This window comes from Myotis lucifugus, unplaced genomic scaffold (genome assembly GCF_000147115.1).
Source record: "Myotis lucifugus unplaced genomic scaffold, Myoluc2.0 scaffold_151, whole genome shotgun sequence".
Classification (NCBI taxonomy): Eukaryota; Metazoa; Chordata; class Mammalia; order Chiroptera; family Vespertilionidae; genus Myotis; species Myotis lucifugus.
The window spans coordinates 2,354,132-2,374,239 of NW_005871199.1; the positions used below are offsets into that span (position 1 = coordinate 2,354,132).

A 20,108-nucleotide genomic window follows, 5' to 3' on the forward strand; every position below is an offset into this window, starting at 1 on the left:
GACTTTAAGCCAACAGGAGTCAATGAAGAGATTTGTATTTAGAAAGTGTCATACTCTGGAAGACAAATTAGAGTAAACTGAGACTAGACTGGAAAGACGGGTGGGGAGACAAGTGCCGTAGTCCAGTCACCGTCGTCTCTCACCTGCACCAAGGCTTAGCTGTCTCTTTGCTGACTCTCATGTCCACTAAGGAAGCTGAGAATGTATTTAGTTTTATGTAACAAAACCCAAGTTATAGTGTCTTATGCAGATAGGGGGTTATTTTTCTCACCTACTAAGGCTGGCTTAGAGGAGGTGAAAAATACAGGAGTTTGGGCTGACATCACACCTGATTCCTTTAGGCCCTGATACCATTATTGCCCATGCTGCCCCCTTTCCTCTGCTCTCTCGCCCACTGAGAACAACAGGGGACTGAGGACAGGGAAGGACCTGGTCCCTGGAGGTGCGAGTGAAGTAGGTGAAGAGCAGTGTGTTGGTGGGTTCCACCCTCACCCACCCCCACAGTTTCCCAGGAGAACCTTGACAGTCTAGCCATCATTTTCCACGCAGGCTGCATGTCAGAATCAGGTGGAGATTGTCGTATGCAGATAGGGGGTTATTTTCCTCACCCACTAAGGCTGGCAGCTGGCAGTAGGTTTAATGATGCTGACAGGCACCCAGGCCAGGCTTCCAACTCTCCACTGCTGGCCGTGGCCTGTGACCGCCTAGTCTGAGAAGGCCCTGCACTCCCAGCGGCCAGTCCTGTGCTCCAAGTGGGGAGAAGGGAGGAGAGCCAGACCAGCTGAGTCCATCCCTTTTTATCAGGAAAGAAAATGTTTCTGAAAATCCTCCCCCCGCCCCGTGTCTCATGGGGTCCTGTGGTTCACCCCAAGTGCAACAGAGACCGGGAAAGGGAACTTTAACTCCTCTAGCTTTTAGAGCAGCGGTTCTCAACCTGTGGGTCGCGACCCCTTTGGGGGTCGAACGACCCTTTCACAGGGGTCGCCTAAGACCATCGGAAAACACAAATATATTTACATACTGTTTTTGTGATTAATCACTATGCTTTAATTATGTTCAATTTGTAACAATGAAAATACATCCTGCATATCAGATATTTACATGACGATTCATAACAGTAGCAAAATTACAGTTATGAAGTAGCAGCAAAAATAATTTTATGGTTGGGGGTCACCACAACATGAGGAACTGTATTAAAGGGTCGAGGCATGAGGAAGGTTGAGAACCACTGGTTTAGAGCAAAAAGTGGCAAGAGAAGAGTGGGAGCAGCTAAGTCAGCGCAGAGCAGTGTCGGCCCACCTGCATCCCTGACTCATTTCCCATGTCACAGCTGGAATGCTCTTTTAAGAAACCTAAGTCAGAGTATGTCATTCTTCTCCCTAAAACCCTCTTGCAGTCTTCCATGCACTTAAATAAAACCCAGGGGCACGAAGCTTTGCCAGACCTGCACCTCTCTGACTTCACCCCCCTTGCCACGCTCCAGCCACGCCCACCTTCTCTCTCTTCCTCCAAACATGCTAAGGTCGTTCCCGCTTTAGGGTCTTTGGGCTCTGCCTGCATTTCTCTTGCCCAGGTCTTCACGGGGCTGGTGGTCCAAGTTGGGGTGCTCTGCAGGGAAGGGAAGAGAGAACTCTGCAAAGAGTAACCCTGTTAAGCAAATAGGGCTTGCTTTTCTCACATGGCAAGTGTGGAGGTGGTGGCTGATGGTGTTCGGCGCCTGCCTCTGAGCAGTTTCCTCTCCTCCTTATGGCCAAGGAGGAGTTGAAGGACCAGACAGGGACTCTGCAGTGAGACTTGTCTTTCTTTTCTGGGAAGCAAAGGCTTCCCTCTGCCACTCCGCCAACTTCCACTAACATCTCATTGGCCAGGACTGCTTAAGGGAGGCTGAGTATTGAGTAGCCAACAGTATCCTACGTAGCTTCTTGTCACTTTCTCTGAGAGTCCTGACTCCAGCTGAAGAGCCTCCCCAGGCACTTAAAAAATATGTAAACTCCCCCAGCCATTCTCTCATTGTTTTGTTTTACACAGCACCTACCGCTGTCTCATGTGTCTGGTTTGCTTATTTTCTCATTATTGTCTGTGGCTCCAGCGAAAGCAGGCCTTGTCAGTCTTGTTCATGCCAAGGTGGGCGTGCAGTAAGGACGGCTTTGGTCTCACCGTTCAAGAGGTGGGAAGGAAGGACAGCATCCAGAAAGCAAGGCCCTCTCCTAGCTGGGTGGACCTCTGCTGCCCTCTCCTGGGGAGGCCGAACTCGAGACACCACTGGGAGAATGCCTGCTCTAGGCCTGCGTGGGAAAAGCAGGAGGAAGAGAAACAGGGCTAGGAGTGGGAAAATAGTCACAGATTTACAGATTCCTGTACTAGTAAGTTTCTCCCCAAGTTACCAAATCCAGGACCTTGCCTCTGGCAGTGCTGCTTCCTGAGCTCCTTAGATGTCTCCTCCTCCAGTGTTGGAAGAAAAGGAACCTTGCCAGGTTGGTAATTCATTTACTCACTTATTCACTCATTTATTCAACAGATATCAGAGCATATTATGTACTCAGGATGCAGTTTGGGGAATAAAACACACTCTTTCCTCAAGGAGTGAAGACAAATCTGTATATATAAAAGGCTGATATGCTAAGGGACAGTCAGGGTAATGATGTCATGTAGCAATGCCCACCTTCCTTTCCCTAGGGACTAGCCTCCTTGCAGTTTCTTCAGTCCAGGAATATGAATTGCTTTATAGCCAGGTGGAAACATTTCACACTTTAACCAAATGTCTGTGAAGCGTTTTCCCATGCCTCATCTCATTTGATCCTCACAGAAGTCCTGGAGTAGGTAGATAGGTACTTGGTGGAATCCTATTTTCTTTTCATTAGCCAGAAAATGGAGACTTAGAAAGCTTAGAAACTTGGCCTGACAAGAAGTAAGAAATGGTGGACCTTGAAAATGGCTTCAGGTTTTCTCACTGCACAGAATATAGTCAAACACTGCTGCAGTAGAATATTTTACCCTTTGTTCTCCCTGCATGATCTACAATAATAATCTGCTTTGTGTTGATATTTACTGCTGTGTTGCTGAGAATTATCTGAAAGAGAAGTTGGGGTGCTTCACTGGGCTGGAAAAAGCTTAGCTAAATCAGAAAGCAGGTCTAATTAAGCAAGTTTATATCTAGAAAAGGCTAAGTTGACTCACACATGCACAATACATATAAAGCTCTCACTGGTGCCAATCGCACGTGTTTCCATCTGTCGTTGATTGTGAATTTGGTTGACATATAGAGAAAGGGCAAATAGTGATATTAAAATATTTAATTAATTTCAATGTGCACAGATTGGTGCACCAGGCCACTAGTAGATAGATAATTATAATAGTTTCAAAAGTGAAATGATACGAGGAACATCCAAGCCATTATGGGCACATAAAGGAGGGGCACTGGAGTGGCACTGTGGTGGTGGGTGGAGGCACGACAAGAAGGTGGCCATAAAATGTGTCCCCATATGGGAACTGAATGTTAACAGTTGAATCGGAATTGTAGGCACCAAGTTACTATCTAATCCCATAGCTCTCCATTATTAAACCTGAAGGGCAATTCTTGTTTCCTCCAAGGAAATTCTGCCTGAAGTCTTCCCTCCTTTGACCTCGGTGTTTGCCTCTTAGCGCCTTGGCTTTCCTAACTGTAAAAAGAGGGGCTGCTACTAGATGCTACCTTCACACACCCTTAACACGACAGAACTCTAAGAATGCTCATATCCGACTTGTAAAAGCATCTCCCCAGGAGCAGGTTGGCATGTGCAATGAATGTGTAAACCCGAAGTTTTTCAGCACCCACGGGAAATTCAGCTTGAATCCAGAAGAACCAGGTGCTCTGCATACATCAGCCTCTCACTAAGGGCTTGTTGAAAAGAATGAACTCTCAGCATCCTTACACCACTCCTGTTGTTCTCCTGGGTTGCTGAGTTTATCGACAGGGTGATAGCACGTCCCTTGTGGATTTGTTGTGAGTTGTCACTATACCCGGGCTCTGTAGCCATTTCTAGCCCATAGTAGGCCTTCATAGATAGCGGCTATTATTTCAGGGAAGTACCAGGACCAATTTGACCTGCACAGGGACAGTCACTGAGGAGAGAGTCACAAGTGTGGTCATGCTGGTGAGAAAAGGGTGTAAACCAAAAGTTTTCATGATGCAGGTTAGGGCTATTTTAGTGTGAAACGGAAAACAGTGCCCATTTCCCCTAGATCATGTGGCCCTGCCCCCTTGTTCTCGTGCCCACTTCCAGGGCTGTGCTCTCTAGGGGAGGATTCTCACTGCCTCTTCAGTTTCTGGGGGCTCCTGGCCGCATCCCTTCAATCTTCACGTGGCCCCTCCTCCATCCTCATCCTGTGTTCACCTGGCCCCAACCCCTTGTTCACATGCCCACTCTTACGTGATCACATGGCCCAACTCCCTTGAGACCTTGGATGCTCTGTTTCAGGGGTGCCACCTCCCTGGTTGGCTGTCTGCCTCTGCTCTCACACCTGTCAACAGTCCCTTTGCCAAAGTCCTTCCAGAAAATCTTTCACGTGTGCCATCTCTTTCCTGCTGGGACGGTGACAGCTGGGATTGAAAAGGAGACAGAGCAGTCTGTCCAGAGTTCATGCAAGAGATCCAGAGGGGCATGTGCTGTCCCTTGAAGGCCCTTCTGAAGGGTAACCAGGTATGGCTCAATGATTTTCTCTGTCTTTATATTCTGTTGTTGAATCCATCCACTGAATTTTTCATTTGGGTTATTTTTATAGTTTTTTTATTTTATTGACTTTAGAGAGAGGAAGGGGGGAGAACAAAAGCGAGAGAAACATTGATTTGTTGTCCCACTTACTTATGCATTCATTGGTTGATTCTTGTATGTACACCGACTAGGGACTGAACCCACAATCTTGGCATTATCGGATAACACTATTACCAGTTGGGCTACCTGGCCAGGGCCTTGTAGTTCTAATATTTCTGTTTGGTTCTCCTTTACATCTTCTATTTCTTTGTGGAGATTTTTCCATTTCTTTGCTGAAACTATTTTTTTAAATTTGTTTCAAACACGTTCATAATTGCTTGTTGAAGCATTTTTTCATGGGTACTTTAAAATCTTCATCAGATAATTCTAATGTCTGTCATCTCAATCTTTGCATCTATTGTCTTAAAATTCAGTTTGAGATCTTCCTAGTTCTTGGTATGATTATATTTTTAAGAATTGGAACTCATCAGTGGGAACGAACATTTTTGTATTTTCTGAGACTGAAGTGGAATTTTAGATTCCCTACTTCACCTCCACTGATACCCAAGGTAAGTTGAGCTCTCGTTACTGCTGGTGGATTGCAGCTCTCCTCATGGTCTCCACTAGTATTATGATGGATGTGACTTCATTACTGCTAGGTAATGGTGGGACTCCTAACTCTTCAGTAGGTCTTCTCTGATACTACCCTGTGGGAAGGCAGGTGGAAGCAGATACCCAGGTTCCCTACTGACACCATGGAGGGGGAGAGCTCCTTACTGGCTGGTGGGATGAAAATCATGGTTCCCTACTTTGCCTTCTGTGATACCACCCTGGCAGGGGTATAGGGGTGACTGCTTTGATCTGAATACCCCTTTGGGAACTGCCTTTGCCTGAAGTTGATAACCTCACCCTAGGTCTATGCCCCTTTTCTAGTCTATGTGGGGGTATATTGGCCTGGCCACTTGTTTCAATAGGATACACATCTCTGCAGAGCCATCCTAGCTTGAGTTTGTGGGACTGACTGAGGTCTTTGTTGAGACTATATCAGCTCAACTTCTCTCTCTACCCAATCCTGCTTCCTTCATTCCCGCACAGGTGTTGATCCAGAAACTCCTCCAATAAACTTCCTGCATGCAAATCCCCAACTCAATCTGTCCCACCAGGACTTCACCCCATGGCAAGTATTTAAACACTGAGATTAGTTGTGTGGAATGTTGTGCCTATTGCTCAGCTTCAGAGCGCTTCATGATGTGGAAAGATGCTGTGTTCAATGAGCTTTCCATTTCAATGACAATAGGGGTGGGGATCGGAGAAATGGCAAGTTTAAAACAATACCTGTGCTAGACCCGGGTTATGGAGTTCTGGCAAGTGTGAGGTTGGGTAGTTATCATGCAACTACCGACAGACCTCTCTTTAGTTGGGATGGCCTCATGTGAATGAAAGGGCATATAAGTGCTTAATGGTCTTAGAGTGGTAGCTTAACTGGCTCAAAAAGGATGACAGCAACCAAGCTCTGAGTTTCTGGTAAGGATAGCAGTGTCAATGGTCCCATCTCTAGCCACCTGAATTGCATGACCTCTCATTGTATTTGAGTGTCTCTCACATAATCCATTTGTTAACAGTTGGGTATTTTTCCTACTAATGGACCTTGAATTTATGCAGAACTACTTCATCTCTTATCACAACACATATTCTATAATTACCTAACAACCAGCCCCTATCGTAACTTTGGTCTGGAAACCAAGATTTTTTTTTCAAAATGTTAGGAATTGGTTCAAGAAACAATACAGAAGTTTCTTTTTTAAACTTCTTTCATCCCATTTTTATTTTAGCCAACATTTACCCTTAGGCTTTAATTCAGATTGCCTTAGAAAAGTAGAATCCATTGTGCTTACTCATATTGATGACTTTATTAATATACCTAATGAGAGTAAGTTTTTGTGCGTTTTTTAAATCTTCACCTGAGGATATTTTTTTCTATTGATTTTTAGAAAAAGTGTAAGGGAGGGAGAAAAGCAAGGAGAGAGGGAGGGAGAGGAAGGGGAGGACAGAGGGAGAGAGGGGAAAGAAACACTGATGTGTGAGAGACACATCGATAGGTTGCCTCCTGCACACACAGCCCAGGTGATCAAACCTGCAACCCTGTGGTGCACAGGCTGATGCTTTAACTGTTAAGCCAGGGTGAAAGTTTTTTTTTTTTAAATTATATTTTTATTGATTTCAGAGAGGGAGGGAGGGAGAGGGAGAGATAGAAACATCAATGATGAGAGAGAACCACTGATCCGCTGCCTCTCCTCGCCCCCCACTGGGGATCGAGCCTGCAACCCGAGCATGTGCCCTTGACCAGAATCAAACCTGGACCCTTTAGTCCACAGACCGATGTTCTACCCATTGACCCAAACCAGCCAGGGTGAGAGTACATTTTAAGACTAAAGACATAACAGTTTGTTGAGTAATTTGCCCACAGCAACTGTGGGGTGTGGTCTGCAAATGTGTTTTCTTTTTAGCAGCAAACCCCAGTGGCTCAAGAGGACATACAATGTGGATGTCCTGTCCCTAGACTACTCAAGCTCAGTAAACACCTAAAAAAAACACAACCTTTTTATTTCTTTTTGAGATATAAATGTTCAATTTGGATAATGAGGATAGGCAAGCACTAAAGACAATGCTAGCTCTTCCATTTATTCCAATGAATTCCAATGGAGGAAGAGGAAATAGGATCTAGACTGTTTTTGATCTATTAAATATTTACCTTATATCTACAACTTGGTACTTCTTGAGCAGGACTGCCCCAATAAGGCGAGATGTGGTAATAGTCGAAGATGGAGATGACAAATTTGGAGAATTCAACATATATATGCAGTTTAGTCCGATGTCCCCATATGGTCTCTAAAATTCTGTATTTGGTCAGAGCTGGCTCATCTTTGCTCCACTGCCTCAGATTCTGCTTCACCACTTTTGAGGAAGAGTAGGTTCAGATCGTCTGGGAGCTGGTGGCGGCCATTTCCTTGGCAGCTTGCTGGGCCAACCAGTACTTGTATCTTTTTGTCTTGGGCCTCTCAAAGTTCACCACAGACATAGGTACCCTGATAGTGTCAAGCCCATTTACCTGCATACAAAACAATAGGAATCCCCAGAGATGAGTTGGGCAGGTAATAGCCAACAACACCCAATCCCAGCTTTTCACCAAGTCAGAAAAAGGAGACAGTATGTAAAATACGCACCGTCACCTCACACCAATACTCGCCCCATCGCGTGATGGGCTCTTCTGGTAACTTTAATGCATGTGGGGCTACCACAACACCAAGCTGGAAAAAATCATAGAAAAAGGAGCTCTGTTTACATGTCTGTTGTTATAGGCAACCTCATAAAGAGGGTTCTAGAATTTCCTGTATAGTTTATCCTGGCTGATCCCACAAGAGGGCAGAGAAGATAGTGGCAGAGAAACTCAGTCCTCATTTCTCAGAGAGAGGTGAATTCACAAAGAGAAACAGGGCTAGAGACCAAAATTACAAGAACAATTTTCCAGTGAGGAAATAAACTATACCATATTTTCTTATCTGTTTTCAGATTCTATGTGACCAACCTTAGTCCTTAGCCGTTTCCTTCCCACACCCCGCAAACTAGCCAAGAACACTTTCCCTAACTCTAGCTGGACTCACACCTGTTTCTAACAAAAAGCTCAATCCCAGGCTTTCTTCCCATAGGTAGCTTCCACCCTCAGTGGTATAGTACTGCTTGGGAACACTCACGTTTTTTAGAAAATGGCGGGCAACTATTTCAGGGTTTAGCTCCCATTTGACATTGTTCTTCATCCCCACCTCCAGGTGACAGCTCTTCAGAAATTTCACTGTCTGAGAGGAATTGTAAACAGAGGCTACGTTAGAGTTAGAAACATATTGGCAAGAGGCACAAGGTCTGAGAGCTCAGGAAAAGGGCACAATTTCTGCCTCACAGCCAGCCAAGACAGGTGAGAAGATAAATGGAAAGACAGAGAACATTCTTGTCCCAAGGCTGATATGATACTGTGGAAAGATGTTTTTGTGACACCTTGGAGGAGAATGTACTCTATATCTGGTTGTCCCTAATCATGTGGCCGTTTTTCATCAATTGGGGCCACTGGCCCTGCCCAGTTGGTTGGACCATGTCCCATAAACCAAAAGGTTGTGGACTCAGTTTCTGGTCAGGGCACACATAACTAGGCTGAGAGTTGGATCCCTGGCCAGTCAGGGCATGTATAGGAGGCAACCGATTGATGTTTCTCTCTCTTTCCCTTCCTAAAACAACATACACTCAGGGTGAGGATTTAAAAAAAAAAAAAAAAAGGGAGCCACTGGTATATCTCAGGATGAAATGACTTTCATAGGCTGTTTTAATCCAATGCTTCTGGCCATTCAATCACACCCCTATCCTATTAATGATTCCTCCTTGCTTACAGAATGAAATATAAATTCACTAGTGGAGGATTCAAGATGTTTTGTAAATCCTACCCCAAACCCCTTTACAGCCATGTTTTCTAACATTATACTACACAAGTCCTCTGCTTTAGCTATCTTCTAACACTTTTTCTCCCTTAAGAATACACCATCCTGAAGCAAAATAAACCAGTCAGAAATAAGCATCACATGATCTCACTCATGTGGACTCTAATGAACAAAATAAACTGATGAACAAAATAGATCTAGAGACAGAAGCATGGAAGACTGACGAATTTCAGAGGGAAGGTGGTGTTGGGAGAGATTAACTGGGACAATAGTGTGGTAAAGGCCTGGGAGGAGTGGGTGCAGGGTGAAGGAGGTCAATCGGGGGAAAAGAGGGAACATCTGTAATACTTTCAACAATAAAGATTTAAAAAAAGGGAGAGCCAAGATGGTGGCATATGTAACGCCTCCCACAACCACATCAAAATTACAACAAATACAGAACATCCATCATGTGGAACCACTGTAAAGCTTGCTGAATGGAAATTCTACAACTAGAGAAAGAAGAAAGCACACAGAGACTGGTAGCAGGGGTGGAGGTGCAGGACGGTTTGGTCCGACACCCACCGGTACCATTTTTGTTTTTTCATTTGGGGGGAGATTGTCTCTATGGAGGCAGCCTGTGAGGAGCCACACCAGACCCCCAACCCCGGTTCCAGAGTTCGGAAGAGAAACCCCTGCAACTATGGGCTGGTTGTAAAAACCAGCAGGGATTGTGGCTGAGTGACAGGGAGGCTGCTGGAGACCCAGGTGCTCCCCTTAAAGGACCCGAACACAAACTTACACGGTCCCACTTCTGAGCTTTAGCGTCAGGGAACCCAGACACGTAGGTGGAGGAATTGAATTGCCTGGCATCAGGGCAGGAACTCGGGGGGCGGCTTTCTGCCAGGCAGGGGTACTCACAGGGATCACTGTTCCTGTGCTGGGACTTTCCCTGTCCCAGGGCTGACAGGCAGCCATAGCTGAGTCTCCGTGAGCCTGGAGCACACTGTTTGCTCCACCCTGAGACCCCGCCCCATCCAATTTGCAGCGCCACTCAAGCTGTCTGCAGCAGCTTTTCCATATGAATAGACCTGTCCTGGCTCAGGCCTCAGGCTCCCTAAAATCAAACAAGCTGCAGCTGGTGACAGAGTGCCCCAAACCTATCAAAAGACCCACGATCTGGCACCAGTACCAGCCTCGCCTGGGCACCTCCAAGCCCAATAAAAACAGCAAATGGCAGCTGCCTGCAGATCCCTTTGTAGCTCCTGCCCTCCCTGGTTGTGGGAGGCTGACTTTGCACCTCCCTTGAGGTCCTAGAGCTAGTGCACTAGGTGGACAGCTTTAGACCATAGCAGATTACAACTCTATACATCCACAAGGGCACACTCAAGAGCACTGGTTCTCAACCTTGGCTGCACATTAGAATCACCTGGGGATCTTTTTAAAATCCTGATTTCTGGGCCTCATCCTCCGGAAATTCTGTTTCGTTGTTATGGGGTGGTGGGACATCATTACTAGCCACCCACCACAATTTCTAGAGGAGGAGGCCAAGAAACCAGAAATCAGGATTTAAAAAAAAAGATCCCAGGTGATTCTAATGTGCAGCCAAGGTTGAGAACCACTGCTCAAGAGGCAGACTCAGTGAGCACCAAAGCATCACTGAAGCAAGTCCTCTCCCACTGTAGTCTCAGCTGGTCCCTCATAGCCAATTGTCCTAAAGGTCAACTCCTTCCAGTGACGCCAACAACAATCAAGGCTCAACTTCAAGACTGTGCACACAGCCCACACAGGGGCGCACCTAGAGTGCCCAGCTCAGGTGACTGGGGAGGCTGAGCCACTGGGCCCTCCAGGACACCTATTACACAAGGCCACTCTACCAATTCCAGGAGACATAGCAGCTCTACCTAATACATAGAAACAAACACAAGGAAGCAGCCAAAATGTGGAGACAAAGAAACATGTCACAAATGAAAGAAATGAAAGCAAGCAAACTACTGGATACAGAGTTCAAAACCTTGGTTATAAGGCTACTCAAAGATCTTCATGAGACTTTCAAAGATCTTAGTGAGAATGTCAAAGACATGAAAAAGGATAAGTCAGAAAATGAGCATACACTAACTGAAATAAAGAATAATATACAGAGATTTAACAATAGAGTAGAGGATTCTGAGAATCAAATCAATGATTTGGAATATGAGGAACCAAAAAACACCCAATCAAAAGAGCAAAAAGAAAAAAGAATCTAAAACTATGAAGACAGTGCAAGGAGCCTCTGGGACAAGTTCAAACGTACCAACATTTGCATTATGGGGGTGCCAGAAGAAGAGAGCGAGCAAAAACCTATTTGAAGAAATAATGACAGAAAACTTCCCCTACCTGGTGAAAGAATCTTAAAAGCAGCAAGAGAAAAGCAGTTAGTTACTATACCTACAAGGGAACGCCCATATGACTGTTAGCTGATTTCTCAACAGAAACTTGGCAGGCCAGAAGGGAGTGGAAAGAAATATTCAAAGTGATGAATAGTAAGGTCCTACAATCAAGATTACTCTACCCAGCAAAACTCTCATTTAAAATTGAGGGCCAGATAAAGAGTTTCACAAACAAGAAAAAGCTAAAGGAGTACATCACCATCAAACCAATATTACATGGAATGTTGAAGAATATTTAAAAAGAGGAAGAAGAGATAAAAAATATTAACAATATGGCAACAAATACATCTCTATCAATTGCATCTAAAAATCAAAATAAACGAACAAGAAATCTAATGAACAAAATAAACTGGCGAATAAAATAGAATCAGAGGCAGGGAAGCATGGAACTGACTGACGAATCTCAGAGGGAAAGGGGGAAGGGGTGTGGGAAGAGATGAACCAAAGGTCTTACCTATGGACACAGACCTGGGTGGGTGGGAACCAGGTGGAGGGGTGAATGGGGACATCTGTAATACTCTCAACAATAAAGATTTAAAAAAAAAAAAAAAAAGAATACCCTCCTGGCCTATCTAAATCCTATTAATCCCACAAGGCCAAATTCAATCCCATCTGGACAAAAGCCCTCTCCAATCACCCTAGTCCGTTTTGGTCCCTGTCACTCTTATAATTGACTGTCTTAAGTTTATTGATTACTTTTGTATGTGTTAATGTTCTCTCCAACTTGTCTGCAAATATCATCGAGGCAGAGCTTCCATCTCACACTCTTCCATGCTGGGGCCTCACTCAGTGAGCTCGGGCACTTCACTCACAAGGCCAGGATTTCCCGGTCTCAATACCAGCTATGGCAGCCACAACACTCCCCCTTTCCCTACCTTGTGTCTGCAATCAAGAGAGTTCAAGGAAATCAAGAAACCATTCAAGCAGAGGTTGGTGACTCCTGTAGATAATTAACAAATACAGACTTTCTGTGTTTCTACTCACCGCCTCACCGGCCTTGGTCTGGATCCTTTCTAACTTTCCTTCTTTTCTTAGCTAGAAAAGAAAGATAAAGATGAAAAAAAAAAAAGTGAGTCCATAGTAAATAATAACAAACTCTTACTATGCTAGGCATAGGCTGGATTTCTGGATTCCTGGTCCAGTCACTATTTCATTTTCAAATTAAATATAAAAGGGACAGAAGTTGCTAGAGGAAATCTTAAGGTTTGAGTCCCCCTGCCTGTCTCTGAGCTCACCAACTTCTCCTCTTCAAACAGCTTCTTGTTTTCAGGGGATGCGTATACAGCCAGTCCCTGAGGAAGCAGCCGGTTCCGGCCCAGAGATTTCTCCACTGAAACCAAGTCACCGCGGACTCCGAGCTCTGCCAAAGCGAACAGACACTGGGTCAGACGAGCTGGAGTCCCCAGGGAAGGAGATGACCAAAGCAAGAAGCGCCTCTGATTCTCTCAGCTCTGTTCTTCCTAGAAGAATGTTAACATTCACCGGGAACAACATTTAAGAGGCTTCTAATTAGTGAGGGTCTGATTCAGAAGCTTGATATTCTCTATACAAAGTGAAGCGTGTCCAATCCCAGGGTTTCGGGATCGGCGCGCGTAGGCCTCCCCGCCTCCTGCGCCCACACTTACTGAGGATCCCGCAGCCCTGTCCTCCTCCACAGGCCAACATCGCCATCACAGCGCTGTGCACGCCTTTCTCCTCAATCAAAGTAGGAAAGGGCAGGAAAGAGCTGGTGCCAAACAGGCCCGGCCTGAGGTAGAGGCACCCGTGCCCCAGCCTTACCCTCCACCGACTGCGTGAGGATGAGCTCCAGGTTGTCTTTGGGCCGGTGCTTCGTGTCCTCCACCAGCCGGTAGACGCGGTGCCGCCGGTGCAGGCGCGGCTTCCGACCCTTCCCGGCCAGCGGCACCTTCCACCAGCGCTCCACGATGACCGTGCCCTGGCGGCCGGAGAGCGGGTGAGCGAGTCTCCGCGGAGTGGTCCCTCCGTCCCCCCTGCGTCCGCCCCTCCAGGGGAGCCCGCCACGGCTCAACGCCCCCCAGAAACGCGACGGGCGTAAATGGCCCCGCCAAAGTCAAGGGTCCCGTAAGCTAGACCCGGCCCTCACCCGGTTGTGAGAGAGGCTGAAGCCGCGCTCCGGGCCGGGGGTGCCCCCTTGGAGTTGCGGCCGGAGCAGCGCCCCGACTCGTCCTCGCAGTAGCTGCTCAGCGGCCACGCGCAGCAGAGCCCAGCCGGGGACCGCCATGTTCCCGGGAGCGGAGGGGGCCAGGAGGCGGCCCGCGCCTGCGCAAGGAAGGCCCCGCCGGGTGCCCGCGGCGCGCCTGAGGCGACGCGGATTGGTCCCGGCGGAGCCGAGGGGCAGGCGCGGGGCGGGGAGAGGGAGGGGGGCGGTCTCGGCTTCCGGCGTAGCCGCAGCCCGAGACCTGAGAGCTGAGCCGACGCTCCCCGACTGAGCGTCTCCCTCACGCCTTCTCCCCGTTCCTCTTCGGGGGACGGACGCCCACTCTGCCGCCATAGGAAGACCCTCTCCCCCTGGTTTCGGTGTGGCCTTAAGTCATGCCAACCTGACAGTCTAGGAAACGACACGGAGGGGTCCCTTCTTACTTGGCAGCTACCTGAAGGTGGTGAAAGGATGGGTCTGTCTGGAAAACTATACCAGCCCAGGAGCTAACTCTTAATCTTTACAACGGCAGTATTTAAGCTAATATTTAAAGAATTCTCCATCACTAGGGAGATAAGCCTGAGAAAAACTAAACATGACCAGGCCCAGACGGCTCTCTCTATGGAGGGTCGCAGTGCTGGAGAGAAGACCAGATAAATGGAGTACTCGGCAGAGGAGATTATGGGAAGACGCCTATGCTTCTTCCCTTCCTGCGTCACCAGGTTTCTTCCGTCTCCTTTGCCGACTTCTCCTTTCTCCCTTCTTAGGGTGGACACTCTTCTCAATACACACACTCCTGACACCTCATGCAGTCTCAGGGCTTAGAGGACTGTGAATGTGCAGTGACTTCCAAATTCCTGTCTCCATCCTAGACTTCTAAGCTCCAGCCTTGAATATCCAACTGCTTATTTATCATCTCCCCTTACGTGTCTAAGGGACCACGCGAAATTAACAAGCTCCAAACTAAACCCATCTCTAGCCTCCTGCCCAAACTCCCTCACCTGGAGCCTTCCCATCTCAGTTGATGGAAACTCCATTCTTTCAGTTCTGGGACCCACCTTCTTCCTCTCATACCCCAGGAAATCCTGTGGGTTCGTTCTAGTTACAAAATCCGACCACTTCCCACCACCACTGATCCTTCTCAATTACTGCATTGGTCTCCTGACAAATCTCCCTTCAATGCTCTGCAGTTACATCAGAATGTAAGACAGATCATGTCACTATTCTAGCCAAAACTCTGAAATTACTTCCCCCTTCACTCAGAGTGAAAAAGTCCAGGCAATGGTCTGATAGCTCTCTGACCTCATCTCCCTCTGTTCTCCCTTCAGCTTACACTGCTCTACTCACAGTAGGCTCCTTGCTATTTCTTGAAAACACTAAGGCACAGGGTTTTTTGCACTGTTGTTGTGTAGGCATGGAATGCTCTTACCTCCAATGTTGGCTTGGCTAACTCCCTCACCTCCTTCACATCTTTGATTAAATGTCACCTTTCCGATGAGGCCCACTTGTGTCACCCTATTTATTACTGCAGCCTGTCCCACCCCCTTCAAACTCCTGACCCTCCTTTATCCTGCTCTATTTTTTCTTCATTGCATATTATCTTCTAACATATTAAAGGACTTTCTTATGCTTATTACTGTTTGTTCTCTGTGTTAGAAGTTATGTTCCATGGGTCAGGGATCTTTATTTACTGATATATCCCAGGCACCTAAAATAGTGTCTGGCTCATAGAAGGCCCTCAAATATTTGTTGAATAGATGAGTGAGGTCTCAAACTGATGGCCCCAGAACTTAATTTTACTCACAATGTTGCTTTAAAATAAGTTTTGAGTTAGTAGTATTTTTTTAAAAATTAAATTTACCACAAAAATCTGTCCAGTTTCTGTTGAAAAATCATACAATCTGGTACCACGGAGCCTGCATTTCTGCATGGCAACTGGAGGGATGGAGTGGAGTTGTGTTGGCTTCTGAGAGACAGGGTGTGAGCTTTCCATTTTGCTACAGCCTCACCCAGAAGCTCCACTAATTCCCTTTAGCTGTCCAGAGCCCTAGAGACAGTTAGTTTGCAATTCCTACAAAGCAGTTAGAAAGTTCAAAAATGTGTAGCACCCCTGGGTTGTTAAAGGTAGGGATAATAATGAAAATATTGAATTGATAGAAACCAACCAATCAGGTCAGACCCTGGATAAGGATCTTGGGAGCTTCTTGCAGTGTCAGACACGAACCCTTTAGTTGCTGAATTTTAGGGGAAGTGGTATGTGTGTTGGGAGGGGGCACAACACATGCCGAGGCAGGGCTGTTTACCCCTGGTCCAGTTGTGAAGTGCACACTTGGCTAAAGGGAAAGGGTGGGGTAGGGGAGCAGCAGGAAGAGTCCTGAAGTGACATAAGGGCTGACTCCTTGTGCATGTCATAGTGCCCATCAGGTCACAATGGTGCCAGACTGCCTAAATCTTTGTCACCCATCTCTGAACCTCACTTTGCCACAGGGAGGCACTGAACCGAGAAACTGCCTTGTAACAGGTGGCGCCCCTCTCTCTACTCCCTTTCTTATATCAAGAGGGGAAAAACACGGAACTACTACTACCCAATCTGGTCACCATACGCCTATTACTTCTACTGTTACAAATACCGGATCACCCTCCGGGAGAAGATGCTGCCTTGGGCTAAAAGGTACTTGTTTTCATCTCTACTTGTAATAGTTTCTGTAAATGGTAAGGAAAAATAAAAGAATTTGGAAGAACTTTCCAAGTGGCAAGAGATGATAAGAGCAAAATAGGGTGGAAGGCTGCCATGGAACTTCAGAATTTTTCCAACTGGGTTGACCTGGGAAAATGGAAATAGGCTCATCTAGGGAAGATACAGAAGACAGTGCCAGAGCCTGGTCCTGTGTTCCTGGAAGTTAGGACCCTCTCCCCACCTCAGACTAAGAGGTAAACTAATTTGGGTCTCTTTTTCCCAACCAGCATCACTTGTAAGGAACAGGAGGACTTGACACTCCGGCCCCGTTCCTGCCTTCAGTGCTCCTGATTCCCCAGTAGGCCTCCAGATGGGCAGAAGCACCAAGCAGAGTGACCATGATCAGCTTAAAGAACTGTACTCGGTAAGCAGAGTGTGAGCTGGTGCTGTGAGTTGGTGTCAGGCAGCCCCATGCCTACTGTAATGATACCGTGCAGAGAAGGAACATTAGAAAGAGCAAGATGAGACCTCAAAGCTCATGTGTAAAAACTACTTGCTTTATAGACAATGATTCTGCCTAGAGATCTTCAGGTGGGAACCAAGAGCAGAATGTATTGAGACTTGCAGGACATAAGGCTGTTCAGATGCTTACTTGGACTAGAACCCAGAACTCCTGCACTTGCCCTTATATCACTTTGCAATAACATGCCTGTGTGTGACGTTTGCATTTTAGATGAGAAATGGGAGACATTACAGAAAACCCATATGATGGGGAAAAGTGGAAGAGTATTATCAGTGAGACAGTAAACAAATGAGACAGCTTTGTTGCTGGTGTGTCTCAGTGGTTGAGCATTGACCTATGAACCAGGATGGTCACGGTTCTTTCAGCCAGGGCACATGTTTGGGTTGTGGGCTCGATTCCCAGTAGGGGATGTGCAGGAGGCAGCCGATCAGTGATTCTCTCTCATTATTGATGTTTCTCTCTCTCCCTTCCTCTCTGAAATCAATTAAAAATATTAAAAAAATAAGCTCTCTGATGTAAATGGCAGTTTCTAAAGGGATAGTACATCCTGAGGTGAGGTTAGCAGGCAGTAATCCTGCACTGAATCTGGATTTCAGACGTTTGGTATCCAGGAGAACTCCATGACAGGGATGGAGTTAGGTCCTAGGTCTAAGAGATCTATATTGTCGAATAAGACGTTGGCTCCAACTCTCCCAGGCTCTCCATCAGCCCCTTCCTTGCTTCCTCAGACACCCAAATCGGCCCGAGACCTGATATGTGAGGACTAGAAGCACACAAAAGCAGGGGACTATTAATCTCATTTGTATTCCTTTTCCAGGCTGGGAATTTGACAGTGCTGGCTACTGATGCCCTGCTCCACCAGGACCCAGTGCAGTTAGATTTCCATTTCCGCCTCACCCCCCAGACCTCTGTCCATTGGCACGGCCTTCTCTGTGACCGTCAGCTTTTCCTGGATATCCCATATCGGGCCTTGGATCAAGGCAACCAGAAAAGGTGACTGAGCCTGGATGGTAGAGTGGGGAGGGATGGGGGTTGGGGTTTCACTATTTGATCATGTCATCATCAGGTACTGGGTATACTAGCCAGTGAGGGCTGATTCAGGAGCTGAATACTTTCAAACCAATGAAATGGCATGCAGACAGGCCTGTGACCAGCCTGGATCTGGAGTTCAAGGGATAACAACCCATGGGAGGTTGCTGGATTCAGAGTGAGAAACACAGAAGGGAGAATCCCTTCTGTGTTTGAATAGGATGTGCTTTCCAGCTGTTGACTATAGTCGCTTCTCCCCAGACTCCATCCATGGCATGGATTCAGTCTCATAGTGTACAATCCCTTGGCTTAGGAGAAAAAGCTATCAAAACTAGTTTAGCAACTTTCATTTCTTGGCTTGGGTTAGCAAAAACTGACCAATGAGATTTCTTTTGGGTTCTGAGTTCGCTAAACATTTCCATTAACCATGTTTCTCCCTGGCTCCTAGTTTGACTGCAACACTGGAATATGTGGAGGAGAAGACCAATGTGGATTCCGTGTTTGTAAACTTCCAAAACGACCGGAATGACAGAGGTGGGAATCTGCTCTGTCCTTGGCCCTTGGTGCTGAAGCAGCTAACAGTGACTTTTTCTTTTTAAGAGACCCTCTTTCCCCAACTCTTTAAAAAGGCAATGCTCCAGCGTTTCAGTCCTCCCCCCCCCCCCCCCCCCCGCCCCACCGCTAAGGAAATGAAGGTATTTAGCATTCTGTTCAAGTTACAGGTCTATTAGGAAGTCCCTGCAGGTAGATCTCAGAAGCCAGACTAAAGGACCACTGGTGAAATTAGACAGAATCCATTCAAGGGATGTGGCTGGTAGGACAGAAAGGATATTGAATGTATTAAGCACCAACAGTATGAAAGGGTTGGGCATAAGGCCAGAATAGGAATATAACCAGATGCTTGGAGCACATGTTACAGAAACCACAACCTCTTCCCTCAAGGACTTCATACTCTGTTGTATTTAAGACAAAGGATGGTCAAGAGTTTATAATACCATCATTGTGTTAGGCACTTCATAAACATCTTGTTTAATCTTTTTTTCCCCTATGGGAATTTACTCTTTATTTTATTGAGTTTAGAGAGAGAGAAGGAAGAGGGAGAGAGGAGAAACATAACTGGTTGCCCCCACACATACACCAACTGGGGATCAGGCCTGCAACCAGGGTATTGCCCTGACTGGAAACTGAACCCGTGACCTTTCAGTACATAGGACAACACTCCTACCAACTGAGCCACACAGACTAGGGCCATCTTATTTAATCTTAAATTCTGTGAAGAAAGTTCTATAGTCCTCATTTTACGAATGAGAAAAAAAGTTCAGAAGGGTTAATTCGTAAAATGTCACAAAGTAAATGTTAAAGCCAGGGTTAGAGCTTAAGTCTGTTTGAGTCCAAAGCACATCATCCTAATACCTGCACTACACACCCTCCCCACATCCATTCCTTAGTGGAAAACAATGGAAATCTGGGGGAACAGTGGTATTGAATTTGAGTTTTCTAATTTGTTCTCTCTTTTCACAGGTGCCCTGCTTCGGGCCTTCAGCTACATGGGCTTTGAGCTGGTCAGACCAGGTCACCCTGCCCTCCCTCCCTGGGACAATACCATCTTTATGGTGTATCCCCTTGAAAGGGATCTGGGCCACCTGCCCAGTGAGCCTCCCTGAACATGCTTATTCATACTCTGTGAGGGGCTGGAGGCCTTGATAAGTGGGACCAGGATGTGATTCTGGACACCTCCTTGTATCCTAGGAATAAAGGGTAGTGCAATCCTCCAGTGCTCACTGTTTCTTGGGGGAAAGTTGGGGTTGACTGGAGTGGAACATGGGCCTTACAGAGCTGAATGAATTCACTGTAGGAGAAACATTCAATGACTGAAAAGATCAGACGGAGCTGAACAGAGAGGAAAGGGACACAAGGATTTTAGGTTCCTTTTGCCTTCCCCTCACCCAAAGCCATTTCCCCATTTATTCTAACCATTTACTGAACAGCTGTCAAGAGCAAGAACCAAGCCTTATTGGGAGATTTTCATTCATATATTTCAGTTCAAATTGGAGACAAGTGCTAATTCCTTCTCTTTGGATGTAGAGATGAGAAGAGGC

At 46.5% G+C, this 20,108-nt stretch overlaps 2 protein-coding genes across 3 annotated transcripts; one reads left to right on the forward strand and one right to left on the reverse strand.

The window, feature by feature from the left end:
* Positions 1-7,313: 7,313 nt before the first annotated feature.
* MRPL9 (mitochondrial ribosomal protein L9) lies at positions 7,314-13,896 on the reverse strand. The gene is made up of 7 exons (XM_006095286.3): positions 13,727-13,896; positions 13,402-13,558; positions 12,858-12,982; positions 12,607-12,657; positions 8,483-8,584; positions 7,955-8,038; positions 7,314-7,839 (listed from the first exon to the last, which is right to left on the reverse strand). The coding sequence occupies exons 1-7, from the start codon at positions 13,862-13,864 to the stop codon at positions 7,705-7,707; spliced, it is 792 nt and encodes a 263-aa protein (XP_006095348.1). The 5' UTR covers positions 13,865-13,896; the 3' UTR covers positions 7,314-7,704.
* Positions 13,389-19,778, forward strand: OAZ3 (ornithine decarboxylase antizyme 3). Of its 2 annotated transcripts, none has more exon segments than NM_001290571.1 (5): positions 13,389-13,576; positions 16,745-16,881; positions 17,798-17,973; positions 18,458-18,543; positions 19,531-19,778. In NM_001290571.1, coding segments are annotated over 5 exon segments (570 nt in total). In that variant the 5' UTR covers positions 13,389-13,547; the 3' UTR covers positions 19,674-19,778.
* Positions 19,779-20,108: the final 330 nt, after the last annotated feature.